General features: G+C 39.3%; 2 protein-coding genes across 2 annotated transcripts; both read left to right on the top strand.

Annotated features, from left to right (window-relative positions):
• The first annotated feature begins 126 nt into the window (after positions 1–126).
• LOC111329907 (uncharacterized) lies at positions 127–4,020 on the top strand. Its single transcript, XM_022934670.2, has one exon. It carries the CDS (start codon positions 574–576, stop codon positions 3,397–3,399), a length of 2,826 nt encoding a protein of 941 aa, XP_022790405.2. The 5' UTR covers positions 127–573; the 3' UTR covers positions 3,400–4,020.
• A 7,072-nt stretch (positions 4,021–11,092) lies between these two features.
• Positions 11,093–12,454, top strand: LOC148722237 (uncharacterized). Its single transcript, XM_088735499.1, has 2 exons — positions 11,093–11,466; positions 11,713–12,454. Exons 1-2 carry the CDS (start codon positions 11,452–11,454, stop codon positions 12,067–12,069), a joined length of 372 nt encoding a protein of 123 aa, XP_088591625.1. The 5' UTR covers positions 11,093–11,451; the 3' UTR covers positions 12,070–12,454.
• The last annotated feature ends 4,797 nt before the right edge of the window (positions 12,455–17,251 follow it).

The raw sequence follows: 17,251 nt of genomic DNA, 5'->3' as shown, positions 1-17,251 counted from the left end.
CCCATTCAAAAGCAACTCATTGGTTCTCTTGGTAGCATACCCATTGCGCGCAGTCTCTTGTTATTATAATATTGCAATATATATTCCGTTATTGTAGAGTTGTTTATCAAGCTAATGTAACAATGGTTATTCTTGTTGCCAACTAAAGGTGAAATTAGCATTTTAAAATCTTCATTTAGACAGAACTTTTACGTTATTGCCCAAATCGCAGTGGGTTTCATTTTCAATTTTGTCATTCTGTGTTGGCTTCCGTGTCACTTGCCGTCTAAAAGAGTAGATGAGTGGTGTGTTACTGGGAAACCGGAGAAAAGGCATATCGTCGTTTACACAAAACCGCTGATAAATAATTTATCTGTCTAACAAAGAGGAATTTTAATTTTTTCTAAGTTTATCCTGTAGTTACCACGTTTGGCATAAACACAAGGTAAAAGCAAGACCTGGAAAGGTTTCTTGCGTGCGAAGCGGCCATCAGACAAAGAAGCGAAAAATATATTTCAACTTCAAGCCGAAGAATCTTGACCTGCCTCTTGACAGAAGCGCAAATGTTAAAAGCTTGGAAGAATTTTATCGAACATGGGATGCAGTAATTCTAAAACACTGGACGTCAACACAGATGTTCCCGATGCTCCTAAAGTGAAACAAGCCCTTACTCAAGAAGATGGAAATCCACAAGGAATTAGAGTATTCAACAAGAACACAAATATTGGCCAAGAGCAAAACGGCTTTGACAATCGAGATGTACATTGTAAAAGGGTCGAAAACCATAATACTGGAGGACTAATTAACCCGTTACGCAAGAGCTTTAAAATCGGAGATGATGTTCATGTGCGCGGTTATGTCGGCGTTGTAAAGTTTGTTGGTGTCACTGAGCTTGGCGAAGGAGAATGGATTGGAATTGAAATGCAACAAGAAATGGAGCAAGGAAATGATGGATGTTACGAAGGGATTCAATACTTCCCTTGCGCAGCGAAACGAGGTGTTTTTGCTCGACCGTCTGTGGTATTTCCCCATAAGGATTCAAAGGAAAAACGAGAACAAATCAGCACGATTTCACCTGCTGGACTGGCGCTTTTGCAAATGCGCTGCCGGCGGGCATTAAGAGCCATTCGTAGGCGTAAGCTTACCCTTCGTTCTGACTTGGAGAGGGCGGTAGACGCTCACGTCAAGTCGATACCCAAAAGCGAAACGGTAAACGTCACCAAACTGAGCCAATATCTTACAGAGCCGTATGAAAGCTTAAAAAGCAAGGCTTTCGCTGTGTATCGATGGATAACTATCAACGTATTCTTCGACGTGGAGGGTTACTTTGAAACAGCAGCAAAGAAAGGCACCGATGCCGAAAGTGTGCTTAGGAAACGCGTCACGACAAGTGAAGGGTATGCTAATTTATTTCAAGAGCTCTGTCGATCATCGAACGTCCCAGCGCGGAAGGTGAGAGGGTTCGCTAAGGGATATGGCTACCAGATGCGGCAGAAAATTCCTGAACCAAACCACTCCTGGAATGTTATCAGAGTGAATGGTGGAAAGTGGTTTATTTGTGATCCAACTTGGGGAGCGGGTAGTATCGGAGAAGACATGATGTTTCACAGAGATCCCAACGTACACCAGTTCATGATTCCGCCCTCTATTGCTATTACGAATCGTTTCCCCGCTGAAGAGAAATGGCAGTTTTTGGATGCACCGATTACAAAAGAAGCCTTTGAGAGATTAGCTGTCCCTTTAGGCCCTCTTCGTATGATGAATGTGGCTTTGTGTAGCCACAAAGAGAGCATGTACACTGCATCAGACAGCGAAAAAATTGAAATGACTTTCTATGCAACAGACAGCGCTATACTGAAAGGAGTGCTAAAGAACAGTGTTTCTGGGAGAGAACGACCCACTACGAGAAATATGGTCCGCGTTGAGCCGGCTCGTGAAAATAACAAAGTTAAACTAACGGCTCAGTTTCCCTCTGCTGGGGAATTTGTGCTAGAAGTTATGGTGCTTGTAGACTCCAAGTGGGAACATGGAGTCAGATACTACATTTATTCCACAGCAGGCGTTGGAGAGGAAAGAGGGGGATTTCCCACCGTAAGTCTTAATTTTAAATCCCTGGGGTTTCAGTTACACAGTCCACTGAGGAATATCGAAACAAGAGACGGAAAATGTAGCGTTACTCTAACCTGTGGTAAGAAGCGTTTCGGCATGCTAGAGGGAAGGTTAATCAAGACGTCCGGCGAGCAAACTGGGAAAGTGGAAGACCACAACCTGTGTTGCAGCGAAAAAACCGAGGATGGGTTCCGTCTAAAAGTGCACTTGCCGAGCAGAGGAGAGTATAAACTAAGCATTTACGCCAAATACTACGACCCCTCTATACCTGAAGAGTATTTGTGCACGTACTTTGTCACTGCTTACAAAGGAGCTGGTCTCGTACCAGGTTTTCCTATAATTGCAGAGCGTTTGCGAGCATGGGGTCTGACCCTTTCAAGCCACTCAGAAAACATTTTAGCTGAAAATGGCCAAACTTCCATTACCGTTCAAAATCCCAAAGGCGTTTTATTGTCTGCACATCTCAAACTAGACGAGAAAGATCTTCACGGAATGTGCGCTGTCGAGAACATGGAAAACGAGTCTGTAATTCAAGTTCACGCTCCTGAAAGCGGCTTTTTCACGTTGAACATCTTTGGTCGTAAAACGGTGGACGCGAAATCTGAATTTCTTTGCTCCTACACAATCAGGGCTTTGAAAGGTGTAAGCAATAATCCAGGCTTCCCACAGATCTCAGAACTGTTCAAGACATGGCAAATCGAGTTAGTTGACCAACACGAGAATATCCTGTCAGAATGTGGAAGGGCCTCGCTAAAACTGAAAACCCCAGGGAGCATTTTAGTTCAGGCAACTCTACATCAAGGAGAAGACAATCTCCCCCACGAGCTCTGCTTCACCGAGAGAGAAGGCCACGTTAGCAAAATAAGCGTGCATTTGCCTGTCGCTGGTTTGTACAAACTAAACATTTTCGGACGGGATGGTCCAAGTGCTAAGGGACAATTTCTAAGTTCGTTTAGTGTGCTAGCGACATCGGGATTCGGGGAAAACCCGGGATTTCCGCGCGTATCGGATGAGTTTCGGGAATGGGGTCTTCGATTGGAGAGTCATCGACAGAATATTACTGTGTATGACGGATCAGTCGCTATCACATTTATTAATCCAAATGCCATAAAACTAATTGTTCGTCTGATAAACGCCGAAAACGAGGAAACTCAAGAAAAGTCGTGTTTGAGCAAGGAGAGATGCGATGAAAGAGACGTTATTTACTGCCAGCTTCCAGGCAAAGGAAAATATACTTTGGACGTCTTAGGAAAAAACTCTTCGAACTCAAAGAAAAAAGTACTTTTATGTAGTTACTCCATTTTTTATTGACTCGTCAACGTGCCGCCTGTGGCACAAGGTCGCTAATTGAGACTGATTTCAAAACACGCAGCAAACATAGATGCAATTCTATGCACGTGTGGCAATAAATCGATGAAAGCCAAATGCGGTGATGAATTGTTGTCACTAGACATAAATATATAATCAGGATACCTGCAGCGAAAAGGTGTCATATAAAATCCTTCTTGCGAGCTAGTTCTAAAACGCTCTGAACTAACAAAAAAAACGGCCAAATTTGTGATAGTGAAACAAACTGCACCTATTGTGAACTAAGTTTTCTCATGTCTGCCTGTAAGGTAGTTGAAAAGAGGTTGAACAATTTCGTCATTAAAGCGTTGTGTTTGATCAACACCTTCCAGCAAGAACTCCTTGAAATTATTTCAAACAAATTAGGTTCCTCGTCTTTCTGTGTTCGGTTGAACCTAACAATGAATTTATCGGTGAAAGCACTTCTTGAAAGTGTTGGGAAGTACGTAACTATGAAAACGACTCAACCTACACAGCTGGATTTGATTTTCTTCTTTAGTTTTTGCTTTCCAAACCTCAAAATGCACGCTACTTAGAAAGCACCGATATCCAAAACATTGCAATTAAAACTTCTCGCTTCTTAGATTTATAAGTGTCAATAAGCAGGTCCAGGGAAAAATGGATTATCTGAAAAAACGTATATGTGCACGATCCTTCGCAGTAAAGCACTATTTAAGCAATAGTGAAAATCAGACCTGAAAAAAATTCAGGCCTGTACGGGATTCGAACCACTGACCTCTGCGATACTAGTGCAGCGCTCTACCAATTGAGCTAACAAGCCAACTGGGAGCAGGCCATCAAATTAATTCGACATAAACCCGTAGATGATAAATCAAACAACAAACATATGAAATACATATATATGTACTGCGGTTATGAAACGTATATGTGCACGATCCTTCGCAGTAAAGCACTATTTAAGCAATAGTACGGTTCATATTTTTAATATGAACACAACGTAATTCAAGGATTGAGAAAATTCGGTTCCGAATCATGTTTCAGTTTTCATTACATCAAAACGTGTATGCAATTTGGAAAGCAATGATATCCAAAACATTTCTATCAAAACTTCTTTTTAAAATTACAAGTAGGAGTAAGCGGGTGCAAAGAAACGTTTATCTTAACCACTTACACCCTAACATCACTGTGCATATTCTCCATACTGTTCTCTATACATGCCCTAAGGGGTTAATAAGGAGAATATGTTCAACAATCAAAAGCTTCTTTGGTTGCTGATCATTCCCTCTGTTCGCGTGACGTTAATAGGACAATCACATGACTTGTGGAGGGGCATATGGTTTATTTGTGGCCCGATTCACCTTCATTTGCAAATGATGCTACGAGGGACACAAATAAACTATTTGCCCGACAAAAGTCATATAATTATCATTATTACACGAGGCCAAATCGTACAAATTCATTGGATAAAATATATGACCAGGGCGGCAAATACCATTTACAGCCCGCACTTTGCCGTTTGGCCCGCGAAAAGGAGCGTTTTAGAGAGAGAGAGCATTTTGTCATTTGGCGCGTGTAGTTGTAATGATATATGATTCAGGTTTGTCATAGGTTTTTTTATTCCGAACCATATCAATTGGCTGGAATCCCAAATCTTTTTTAAGTCTAGTGATTATATATAGGCATGCACACTCCTAAACCTAAGACTAACCAGTAGCAGTCTGACATGATACCGGGACTACGGTCTGAAATTTCCATACTTCTAATTCTGGTATGTGCATGTCACGTTATTTTAATCTGATAGGCAGGTATCAGTCATTGCAATAGAATATCCTCTGATGACATTCCGACTCTCTATCACTCCCTCAGCAAATGAACATAAGAGTTGTTGGTGACGGTTTTTCATTTCATCACTGATTTGGTTAATTTCTTATTCTAGCTCTCGCGAGACGAATCTTATACATACATACATACATACATACATACATACATACATATACTTTATTAATCTCGAATTTGTAGTAGCTAAAGGATAAGCTAGTATCTTCGAGTTACAAGTATATTTCTAAATACTAGTAAAATGTAAAATGTAAAATTGTAACATTCTAAGATTTAACTATGAAAAAGAGTCATACTGTAGAATCTTGCGCTTGAAATCAGAAAAGTCAGACGTTCTAAAAGAGTCCGGAAGAGAGTTCCATAGTTTTGAAGCCATATATGAAAAGGAGTGAAGACTATAAGTAGTAGTTTTTGTAGACGGTAGAGACAAAATATAATTTCCGCGTAGATTATAGGATACAGACCGGAAACTAAACATATTCCTTAGATAGCCTGGATAGCAGTTAAAAAACAAGCTCTTGTACAATATAATTAAGAAAGTCTGAAGGCGTCTTTTATACAGAGATTTGGAGTTAACTTTGCTAAGCAGAGAGTCATAGGGAGAATTATAATCCTGCAAGATAACTATAAGAATTCGCTTGTTTAAAGTATCTATCTTCTCAGTACTACGCGCACCACAAAAGTGCCAAACAGACGGACAATAGTTAAAATGTGGCATAATAAAAGTCTTCTACAATCTTAGTAGAGTATTTTTAGAGATAAGTTTATGAAATTTTAGCATTACATTGAACTGGCCATTTATCTTCTTACAAATAGTTGATATATAACTATCAAAACGCAACCTATTGTCAATATTTATTCCAAATATATCCAAAGAATCTTTTAATGGAAAAGAGAAGGAGTGGCCTGTTTTTCCCAAGACTATAGCCGGGTGTTTTGAATCATTTACAATCATTCCATTACTGCGATACCACTTATTTACAACTCTCACTTCCCGAAAAATGCAGTTCTCTAGAGCTACTGGGTCGACATCAGAAGAGTAGAACTGATGATCGTCCGCATATGCGTGAAATTTACCTTGCGTAACCGAGTGAAACAGGTCGTTGATGAATATATTAAAAAACACAGGCCCCAAAACACTTCCATGCGGAACTCCTCTTTTAACATCTTTCCAACTGGAAAAGGTGTCCCCGATCTCGACTCTCTGCTGTCTCCCCGAAAAATAATCCTGGAAGAGCTTAAAACTTCTCTCTCCCACACCATAAGCTTTGAGTTTTGCTAAAAGTAGATTGTGTTGAATAACATCGAAAGCATTAGAAAGATCCATTGAGACTACCGCAACTAATTCCCCTTTATCGAGCATAGCCCTCCAGTCCCCAATTAACTTTAGCAGCGCCGTCTCGCAACTGTAGAACTTTCTGTAAGAGCTGATGTATCGAACTTTCTGTATCGAGTTTCTTCAGGTTCATTTTTGGTTTTCTCTAGATAAGTTCGATGTATGTTCGGGGTCTCTCGCCTCTGCGTTATGACTGGTCACTGATTTTATCGTAAAAGTCGAACATTTTCACACGTCGGGGACGACGTTTCTCGGTTAGAGTCAAATCCTTTCTTCAATTTTTCGTCTGCAACCAGAGAACGCTATTATCGAATTTAACAAGTATTTGTTTGCAAAAATCTTTCAGGAATTTTTTGTGATCTGAGGGGATTTTCCAGGATATTCAAAAGTACCCATTAGAAGCAGGAGATTCTGCTCAATAGAATAATCAGCCTTCAGAAAAACTCAAAGAAATTTTCAGGAAGAATCCTTTTGAATACGAGTCTTCAAAAAAGCAAATTAAATCTTGAATCTCCAGAGAAGAACAACGACATCTTTACGATCAATTTAGAAATGGAATGTTTATTCCTGGGTGAAGGACAAAAAAAATTCTTTTGAAAAGACTAGAAAACTGACATTCCTCTCGAACAAAGAGCAGGACTTTAAAAGGGATGAACAGTCATTCTTCTGATTAGCTTGCTTAAAATATGAGATTCTGCTCCTTAATGTAATGAATATTAAATATATCTAGCGAGGAAAGCAGTGTTTCCTCTCAGAAGAATAGCTTATTGGCTAGTTCTTGTAATAATCATTTTGTTATCTTCGGGAAAAAAACGAGTATTTCTCCAAAAAGAGTCTGAAACGTATGAGTTTCTTCCTATAGGTATTCTTAACCCCGGAAGAATTGAAGAACCACGGTTCTGTCCTCAAGATCGCTAGAACCAGATTTCTTCTTCTCTTTGGGAACAAAGCGAAGAATCAGAAGTTACAAATTCTATCAGAAAGAATTCAATTTCTGTTTAAAAGAAGTGAGGTGGAGGCGCGGTGGCCTCATGGTTAGTGCGCTCTACTCCGGATCGAGTGGTCTGGGTTCGTGTCCCGGCCGGGACATTATCTTGTGTTCTTAGGCAAGACACTTTACTCTCACAGTGCCTCTCTTCACCCAGGTGTATAAATGGGTACCGGCAATTTAATGCTGGGGGTAACCCTGCAATGGACTGGCATCCCATCTAGTGGGGAGTAGAAATACTTCTAGTCGCTTCATGCTACAGAAACCGGAGTTAAGCACCGGGCTAATGGGCCACTAGGCTCGTAAACGGACTTTCCCTTTTTTCACCTCAAAAGAAATAAACCTAAGAGTAGGAGAAGAATGACTAAATAAACTAGAATGTTTGTCTGTTAGGGCGAGAAGTATAATGGCGATCGATTGGAGACGCATCAGTGAGTTTTATAGTTCCCTGTTGGCAAGAAATTTGCCACGAAATAAAATGATATATTATTCATTTAACAAAAAGTTTGACGATAGTTCAGGGCCGATTGTTTTTTTAATTGTTTTTTACCCCTTTAGCTGATGTACCACGCACCCAACTCAATCAAAAACTACCTAATCATCGAAAATGTTGGACTATTTATCCAAGATATGTGAAAGCATCGTTTTAAAAGTCAGTTTTTTTTGCCGATATTTCTCACACAGCTTTTTCCACTCTATTGCATGACCTGTCACGGTTAAGTTTCTCACCCGGTCAAAAGTTTTAAGGGAAAGATTTGCTTTCAAGATTGATGAGTTTGTCCAACTGTATTTAAAATTGTCATATCTCCATGCATTTAACGAACATTAACCACCCACTCCAACTTTTTTTTTATATCCTGCCCTGTTAACTGATTATTTGATTATTATTCAGCTTCTAATTTATCAAATCATTCTCTGTTCTCAGTTTATGTTTCCAAAAAAGTCTTCCTTTTGTCACAATCTCTGCATTGACCAAACCTGTTCATTTGTCCGGATCCCTCCACTCAACATAAAATAACTTTTTCTATTGGTGGATTCGATCACCTGCTGTCATTCACATACTTTTTTTTTGATTAAGCTTCCTATGGATCCTTATATACCTGCAGAGCTGATAAACGAAATTTGCATGGAAACACTTTTAAGATAAAAAGTGTGAAATAAATTGAGTTGGACTTGAATATTCTACTGTAAGAGAGTAATGATGCCATACCGAAACTTGGATAAATTATTGATTCATGTTACCGGAACTTATCATCACAGCTCGCAGTATGTCAGCCTCGCCCTGGGAACGGGGTTGGCATTATATAAATGGAGACATAGCCTTCCTATCTATTTTTATGAAACAACTGAGATACTACGAGTGTCCTGATTGGCCAAAAAGCTATCGTTTAATGCACCGGCAAACCACAGAGAATTGAAGTTCAATGTTATAAATGCAATAGATCGCACTTTTTATCAACTGACTGGCGTTATAACCCACTTGGGCTGTTGGAGAACACGAAAAACGTTTGTAAGGCCCTGTTTACAAGCAAGGAGGGTAACCCTTGTGCTAGGGTTACCCTAGCAGGCGGGTCAAAGATAGCCCGGGTTTACAAGCAAAATTTCACAGGTAGGGTTACCCTACCACCCGGGACAACTTACCTATGCTTGGTAACCGCACGCATTGTTATCAATGTTCAAAGGGTCTGGAAACAAGTAAAAAGTTGTCCCGGGTAGGCGAGTTATCCCCACCAGAGCGTTTACAAGGCAGCTAGGGTTACCCTAGTGCTAGGGTAACCCTAGCTGCCTTGTAAACACGTCGATAAAAAAAAAAGAAGAAATGTGGGAGCGTTAGGGTAACCCTCCTGCCAGGGTAACCCTAGCACTAGGGTTACCTTACCTGCTTGTAAACAGGGCCTAAGTCACTTGCCCCAAACTTTTTTTCGTGTTCTTTTAACACATCACGTGGTTTGTTACGCCGGTAAACCCATGTAAAGTGCGGTTTATAGCTTAATTTTTCCCTTTTTCCATTTTTCCTTTTTAAACCGATATAAGGTGCAGATATATGAATTTCATAAATTCGTTGTGTTTAAAGTGCGGTCTATTGCTTAGTTTTTCCCTTTTTCCCTTTTTCCTTTTTAAACCGATAGAAAGAGCGCTCTACTGCTTAATTTTCGCCTATCTAACATTTCCTTACTGTAATAGCAACTATTAATCACTCCAGACTTCAAGGTTAGCTGCGTTTGAATTAACCCGCGCGGAAAGTTTGGCCTGGAGCTAGCGGAAAGTGTCCGGCATTCGACTCTATTGGTCTTGAAAAGAAACGAAACATTTTTCTGACAAAGGACCTCACGTGGAAATGATGACTATCGGGAGAATATGAACAGTTGATATTCTCTTGTCACTATATATAGCCGCCATGTGACAAACCATGCGTCTACAATGCATATTTTCGCTTTCAAAGTTTCTCGCATGGCGGCTATACATATAGAAGATCCTATTAAACAAACATTGGTGTCTTTTTTTAAACGCCTCCGAGAATGTTCTGGTACAATTTTGAAAATAACTCTTTGATGGCTTAAAACGGGAAACACAGATCTTGTCACGGAAGCTAAAAGGAGTGTCATGTATGATATCATTATCACAATCATATCACAACTTTTCATCTTAGTATCGTATCTGTAAGTCGGACATCCAACACTTTGGGAATTTTTTTCTTAGCTAAAACTATTAATGTCTCGCAGGTTTTAGTTGGCACGATTTTGAAAACCCTTTTATTGACGTTTTACCCCTTTTAATGAAAAACCGAAGACGCCTTTTTATTGAAATACAAGGTTGAGCTTTCCGTCAACGTAATCCTTATCTTCTTTAGCGTATTTGCAGGGCATGTTTTGCCACTGAGCAGTTGGTCTCTCGACTACTGAGACTGTTAAACTATAAATAATAAAAGCACCACTTTGATGTGATTTTGTCATTTTAATATTGAAAGCCTTATTTTTATCAAAGATTCATGTTACGCGAGCCCATTTTCGTGCTGTTGTTGCGATTTCCTCGTAAGAATTAAAGATATCATTATTTGTAATTTCTTCGACCAAGCGTCGTCTCATGCACTTGTTATTTATCTAATAATACTGAATATGATGTGATTGTAGACAGAGCAGCTATTTCATATGTGGCTTAAATTTGGCGTCAGACAACCTTTTTCCGTCAGTGGTAGCTGATAAGATATTTAGTAAGATAAACTATGAATATCAGCGCCTAAAGTTCAAGTTTTCAGTCATAATTGGCAGGGTTTTTACGTGCTGTTCAAATTCATTTATTCATAGAATAAACAATGTCTGAAAGTGTTTTCAATGTTTGATAATCCCCGTTGGATCTGACGCAAAATCATCTCTCCACGCAGAGACCGCTTAAGGAGTTCAAGAAATAATAAAGTGTATTAATAAACCAGAGGTTTCTGGAACTAAATCTGCTTCGATTTATGTCGCGTAAGACCTAGCTGAAGACACTCATACGACTTAAAACAGAAATATTTTATTCGCACATCCTTTCAAATCTGTCTACTATTTAAATTGCTTAAACAGGCATTTTAAATTTCAGCTGTAAGATCAATCAAAGAAATTTTGATTTATCTTCGAGACTGCACTCAAACAACTTGAAGGAGGATGGGGCATCGAGGGAAATAGAAAAAAAAGAAACAAAAAAAGAAAAGGATGAGGTAATTTTGGAGGGAAAGCGGTAGTTACCCAATTATAGATAGTTACTTCAGCGCCAAATAAGGAACACTCAAAATTGTATTTAAGGAGAGAGAAACTTTTCTCGGCATCAAAATCAACTTCATAGAAGAAAAGAAACAAAGTCGTAAGTTGTGCTGACTCCTTAAAGAAGCCAACAAAAAATAGTGAGGAATTTAGTCATGGAAGTTTACAAGGTAAAACATTAATGGTCCTAGATAACGATCTTTTAAAAACGTGTCTTTACCACTTCTTCAATTTTTTAAATCATATCCCACAGTCAAAGAGTTTTACCCAGCAACATGGCAATATATCTGACTTTTTCTAGTTGACTAATTTAGAAGGCAAAAAAAATCAAGATCTTTATTGAGATGAAAGTTATTTGTGAATACCACCATAATATGTATTGCTGAAAGTGAGTTGACAAAGCTGCAATTTTTTAGGTTCTTATCGTGTTCTTGGCAATTTATCTTCACTGTGGAAATGGCCGGGCAACTGAGTTTAACAAAACCGAGCGTGGATTTCAACATAGTGGAGTCCCGTCCATGCAGGGTGCTGGCGCAGGGAGACAAAAGAGGTCCCCTGGTGACGAGCCAAGTTGTTACACTGGTGCACATGCGTCACTCACTTTGCCAAGCAACAACACAGTTACTGTTCCCATTTGTAAAAGGATTACGTCTTCTGGAACTGCATGTTCTCTTTCGATGGCGAACAACAACAACCAGAGGAAATGTGTGCCGTCCCATATCATCTCGTTGGATGGAGTGGCGTTTAGTACAGCCTGTTCATGTGCACCATAGAATAGTTAAAGCCAGAAACTTTCAAACTCTACAATGTGCCAGGAACACAGCGACCCCCTTATCTATTTCGACCGCCGAAAAACTGTTCTATTTCTAGTGCTTATGGATATTTATTAGAGAGTAATAATATTTAAGGAATTGCATGAAACTGAGCTTCACGAGTGTAAGTTTAGAGGAAAACGACGTTTAAAAAAGGTTTTTGTAGTCATTTATAAGTCATTAATGATTTATATTTATTCAGATTTATTGGGCTTGAATTATTTACAGCAATACTGAAATAAGAGTCTAAAATATGCTGATTGCTCGCCAATTCTTTAGAGTATGTTTCTTAGAATTACGAATAAGAGAATGTTACACATTAAATTAATAAAGTCTTTGAAACTGACGAGTTTCTTTGTCTTCTTCAATTACTGAGTCTATAATGTCATTTGATACCGTACAGGAGAAAATCCCTTTCATGAGGGTCTCCTATTACCCTTTGTAAAACTCAGTCACGTAAATATATTTGGTATTTTCACGTATTACAAATAATATCCAAAACTCTTTCACCTTCACGCGAAATTCAAGACAATCATGTTGAATTACTATTTTACTTTTCTTGTCTTCACCAGTCTTACGCGACAATAGATAATGTTGTCTCATCTCAGGCGATCGCCTGGTCCCATCTTAGGCCCAGTTCAAACGTCGAATTTCACATGTAAATCAGTAAAGGCTGATAGTTTCTAAAGAAACTGTTTGGGGCTGCGTCGGTGGGGGTGACGAAATAATTTGGATATATCAACAAAGTTGAAATGGTAAATTGGCCACCGTAACGATTACAAAAGCTGACGTTTCGAGCGTTAGTCCTTGTCGGAGCCAATAGAGGAATGGTGGGTTGTGTGTGCTTTTAAAGGCAGAAAATGGAGCTACTTTATTGGTGGGAACATGGCAACGAGAAAAACACGAATAAATTAGTGGAATGAAAAGCGTTCGTTGATCCCCTGTGGAATTTAGACTGCCGGTTTGAAAGATGAGCTTACATGTGCCGAACTTAACTCCTATTTTAGTCCACTAAAATAGTTAAATACTGCATTTGATTCAAACGTTGAATTCAACTCTGTCGCAGCTCTGTTCGCTGTCAATATTCCCAGGCGCACTACTTTAGGCCCACTCCAAACGTCGAATTTCACATGTGCCGAACTTAACTCCTATTTTAGTCAACTAAAATAGTTAAATACGCATTTGATACAAACGTCGATTTTGACTCAGTCGAATTTAACTCTGTTCGCTGTCGATATTCCCAGGCGCACTACAAGAGTATTTGCTAGACGAAGACGTCTATTGAGCGTTTGCTTAATTGCTTCCCTGATACTCTTGCTTTGCTGTTTGTTTTTGATTCTTTATCTTGGCTTTTCGTCATGATACTTTCACTTGATTCACATTCCATCGTTTCATTGAAACACGACCCAGGAATGCCCTCTTAGTTTTCAAAAACCGAACACCTCATACAAAAGTAATTACCGTACGTCAACCAACTGTATTTTGTCTTTTCAAAGCAAGAACTACAAATTCCTTTGTCTCCCACCCCCGGGGGGGGGGGACTCCCATATGAAACCGACGGGGATGTTCGTCGTCTCGCTTAGGGATGTAAATTTTGGATTTTGGTCTCGCTTAGGGTTTTCCAGGCAAAGCGCCAATATTTTAAGCCGCCAAGGTCTCGTTTAGGGTTCCGCGAAAAAATACAGAATTACGCGAAGAGAAACAGAAGTAAAATTTTCTTTTTAACTTGTTTTGTTTACCGTATTACCTCAACATTAACTAGTTTTCTATTTTACCAAGTGCCGAAGAGACAATGCATGAACATGAGCGGTCTCTATTAGGGGTCAAAATTTGCTTAAGCTACGCCCAGATGGTCTCCTTTAGAGGTTAAATTTAAAATTTTCGACGAGCATCCCCGTCTGCTTCATATGGGAGTCCCCCCCGGGCTCCCATCATGTTTTTGTGCTGTTTTGGCTTTTTCGCGCATGACATTCACAGAATTCCTGTCGCGTTGTGGGTAATAAATTAATTATAATAATTTCCTGTAATTCATGCATTAAGTTCGGCACATGCGAGATGCGACTTTTGAATCAAAAGTCGAACCTAAGTCGAATCTTCGACTGTTTCTGTCGCAGATACAGCAAAAGTCGCATTTAATTCAAAACAAACGAATTTAATTGATTCAAACGTCGCACTTCACATGCATTTAACTCTCGCATTAAGTTTGGCACTTGTGAAATTCGACGTTTGAACCAGTAGTGGTCGTCTGTTTTGCGACTTTTATCGATCCACATGAAGTCCATCTCCTGTCAACACCGAGAACAACACATACATTTTGAAAGCAATAAAATAGCCGGAAATTCATCACGCAAAACAAAATGGTTCACGAATCACGTTAACATCGGCTCTTAATTCACGAGTCACATTGAATAAATATTCGTTCACGTAGACATGACAAGATCTTACCATCTTTAATCACGATTCACGAAAAAAAAGACTCAAATCACGATTCACGAGAAAAAGACCCTCTTTCATGGATGAAAAATAATCTGCTGGGACTTGATTTTTCCAAACCCAATCTCTCTCCCCTTTTCACTTCTGACCTTGTTTTTGTTTCACATATATTCTTTGAAAGCAGCGTCATCAGAATTAATCGATCTGAAGTTTATCCCACGGATCGCTGAGTAATAATGTCCATGCTTGGCCGCTATAGTTACTGTAATATGGCACTCAAAAAAGCGCGGAAAAAAAGCATGCCTTTCCGCGCGTAGAGTTGAAACGAGAAGGCCCTGGGACGAGATTACAAGTGGCAATATCTACATTGTAGGTCATTTCGTAGGTAAAGACTTGTTTCCATATCTCAAAGTGCCCTTGGACGTGAGGTGCCTGGGAATGAAATTAAATCACTGGAATATAATTAATGCCCGAACTACCGACGATTTAGGACTCCGAACGTTCCCTGTTCTTGCTGTGCACAAATTATAAGTCCACTCCATGGGTGTTTTGAGTCAAGAGAAAACATCTGGCTTAGTAAACACCCCATCCAGCATAGTTCTGTCACTTAAGGTTTATTTTCGCCGATAAAAAAAAAAAGAAATCAAAGACACAAAACCTCAAGGGCGGTTTCAGCTATGGAAACGAGTAGCTGCACGACGGATTTGCTTTGTTTCCATACCTCAAACCGCCCTTGTGCCCTTCCAAAATCAGTTTCAGGTTCCGGTATTGAAAAAATGTTTCGCGCTCTTTTGCAAATTCACCAGAAAGCAACAATCTGATGTCTTAGTTTCTTTAGTGGAGTATATTTGGGCAATGACAAGTGATGCAAATGTTGCACGATTCATCGGAAATTTACGATGTACGTTTATTCAGCAAGTCTGGCTACGTTTATCAATCTTACTAGTGTGAAGTTTCAGCCGTCTTTTCCCTTTACCCCACGGCTGAAATTTCAGACTACAATCTCACGAGATCGACGAAATTGTCAAAGAATGGGAGTTAAGTGCAAACTTATCGTTCACTCTTTGGATGGTGGATGACAACTTTGCCGGGAGAATCGGTAAGTCCGACGGTGCAAATAAGCCAAATTCTGTGTTTTTCTCCCATCTATTTACTATAAAAGGGGGCCAACTAAATCCTCAGTTGGTCTAGTTCTATAAAGGCACTGGGAGAAGGAACAGCACAATACATCACCAATCAATCTGTTATATTTAAATTTTCTTTTAGCAAAATAAGATATATTTTAAGATGAATTGCTAGTTTTTAGATTACAATGGAAGCGCCCACCCCCCCTCCACTCCATGCTCCTCCCCTCTGTATTACTCCCCTTCAAATAAACCCCCCATCAATGAGGCCTGAAATTCCATAAGCCCAAGTGGGCTTAACAGACCTTGTATAGTATATGTTTCAACAAACTCTCTAATATGATCTTTTACAAGACTGGGTTAGAATTCACATTATGAGTGATAAGAAGACCCATTGACAAAATCCCTTGTTGGAAGACACTAAATTATAGTTCTGTGTTAGACCCATCAGCTACAGCACAAAAAGTCTGGGAAGACCAAAAATTGAAATTTGATGGCAAACCATATTTTGTTTTGGGGCAAAAACTTTTTGAGGAAGAAAGCTTGGAAACAAAAGAGAAAAGAAATGAAACTGCAGGTATGGGTTACTCAGTAATCATTTGTCAAGATAAAATTTCCCACAAATTTTTCAATTTTTTTGGGAGGGAGGGAGAGGAGGGGGAGGAGGGGGTGATAAACAACACCTTTCTTCATTTAAACAGAAATAAAACAAGAAATAATCATTGACAAGTAAATAGTATGTGAATACTTTATTCAAAGGTCCCTTTGTTCTTGTTCTAATTCATTTGTCATTGGTTGTAAGTTGTACTTGTGCAAGGAACACTAAAATCCAAAAAGGAATATTTTTAAATAATTTAAAACACGTAATTTGTGGTACTAAGAGTAAACAAGTTGAAAAAGACAAGAACTAGTATTAACATATCAACACATCTCCCCAAGTAGAAAATTTAGAGCACTGAGAGTGAAACTCCTCAAAGTGCTACTTTGGAAATTGCTTCATTCTATAGAGGGTTTGGTATGTCAAAATTCTGTTCTATACCTCTTCTATGGTCTGGTTTGAGGATATTTAAACAATAGAGTGTTTCTGTAGAGGAACTATCGGCTGATAGTTGCCCCGCAGAAATTTGACATTCTTAAAACAAACATGCCAGATTTAAGAACATCAAATTTCCAAAGGGCAACTATGAGACTGATAGTTCCGACAAAAACACTCTATTGTCTTTATTGTTTACCACTGAATTTTCTGCCGTGCGCCAGACCAATCATACCCCCTTCCCTACCCCTCCTACTGGTGACGCTTATGTGCAATGTCACCAATGCAATGACTGGTGGCACCTTAAGTGTGTTAACATACCACCCTGGGCTGTAGAATCTAACAAGTCATGGAAATACGAAACCTGCAATAAAATAAAGCTTTGAAAATGGAAGCTGAACATTCCACTTCTATTTAAGTCAAGTCTTCCGGTTACCACTGAACTACTCTAATTTGACTTTCAAAAACTTTTAAATAGGCTTCCTGAGAGAGTATTCAGGTAGTAAAGAAATGATAGGCACAAGTGATGCTGTTAGCGACAAAGTATTTTTTT

Source organism: Stylophora pistillata, chromosome 10 (assembly GCF_964205215.1).
Source record: "Stylophora pistillata chromosome 10, jaStyPist1.2, whole genome shotgun sequence".
NCBI classification, from domain to species: domain Eukaryota; kingdom Metazoa; phylum Cnidaria; class Anthozoa; order Scleractinia; family Pocilloporidae; genus Stylophora; species Stylophora pistillata.
Note: the sequence above shows the minus strand (reverse complement) of the source record. Positions and strands in the feature narration are given on the sequence as shown.

Coding starts and splice junctions, on each gene's coding strand:
- LOC111329907 (XM_022934670.2), top strand. CDS start 574: ATGGGATGCAGTAATTCTAAAACACTGGACGTCAACACAGATGTTCCC.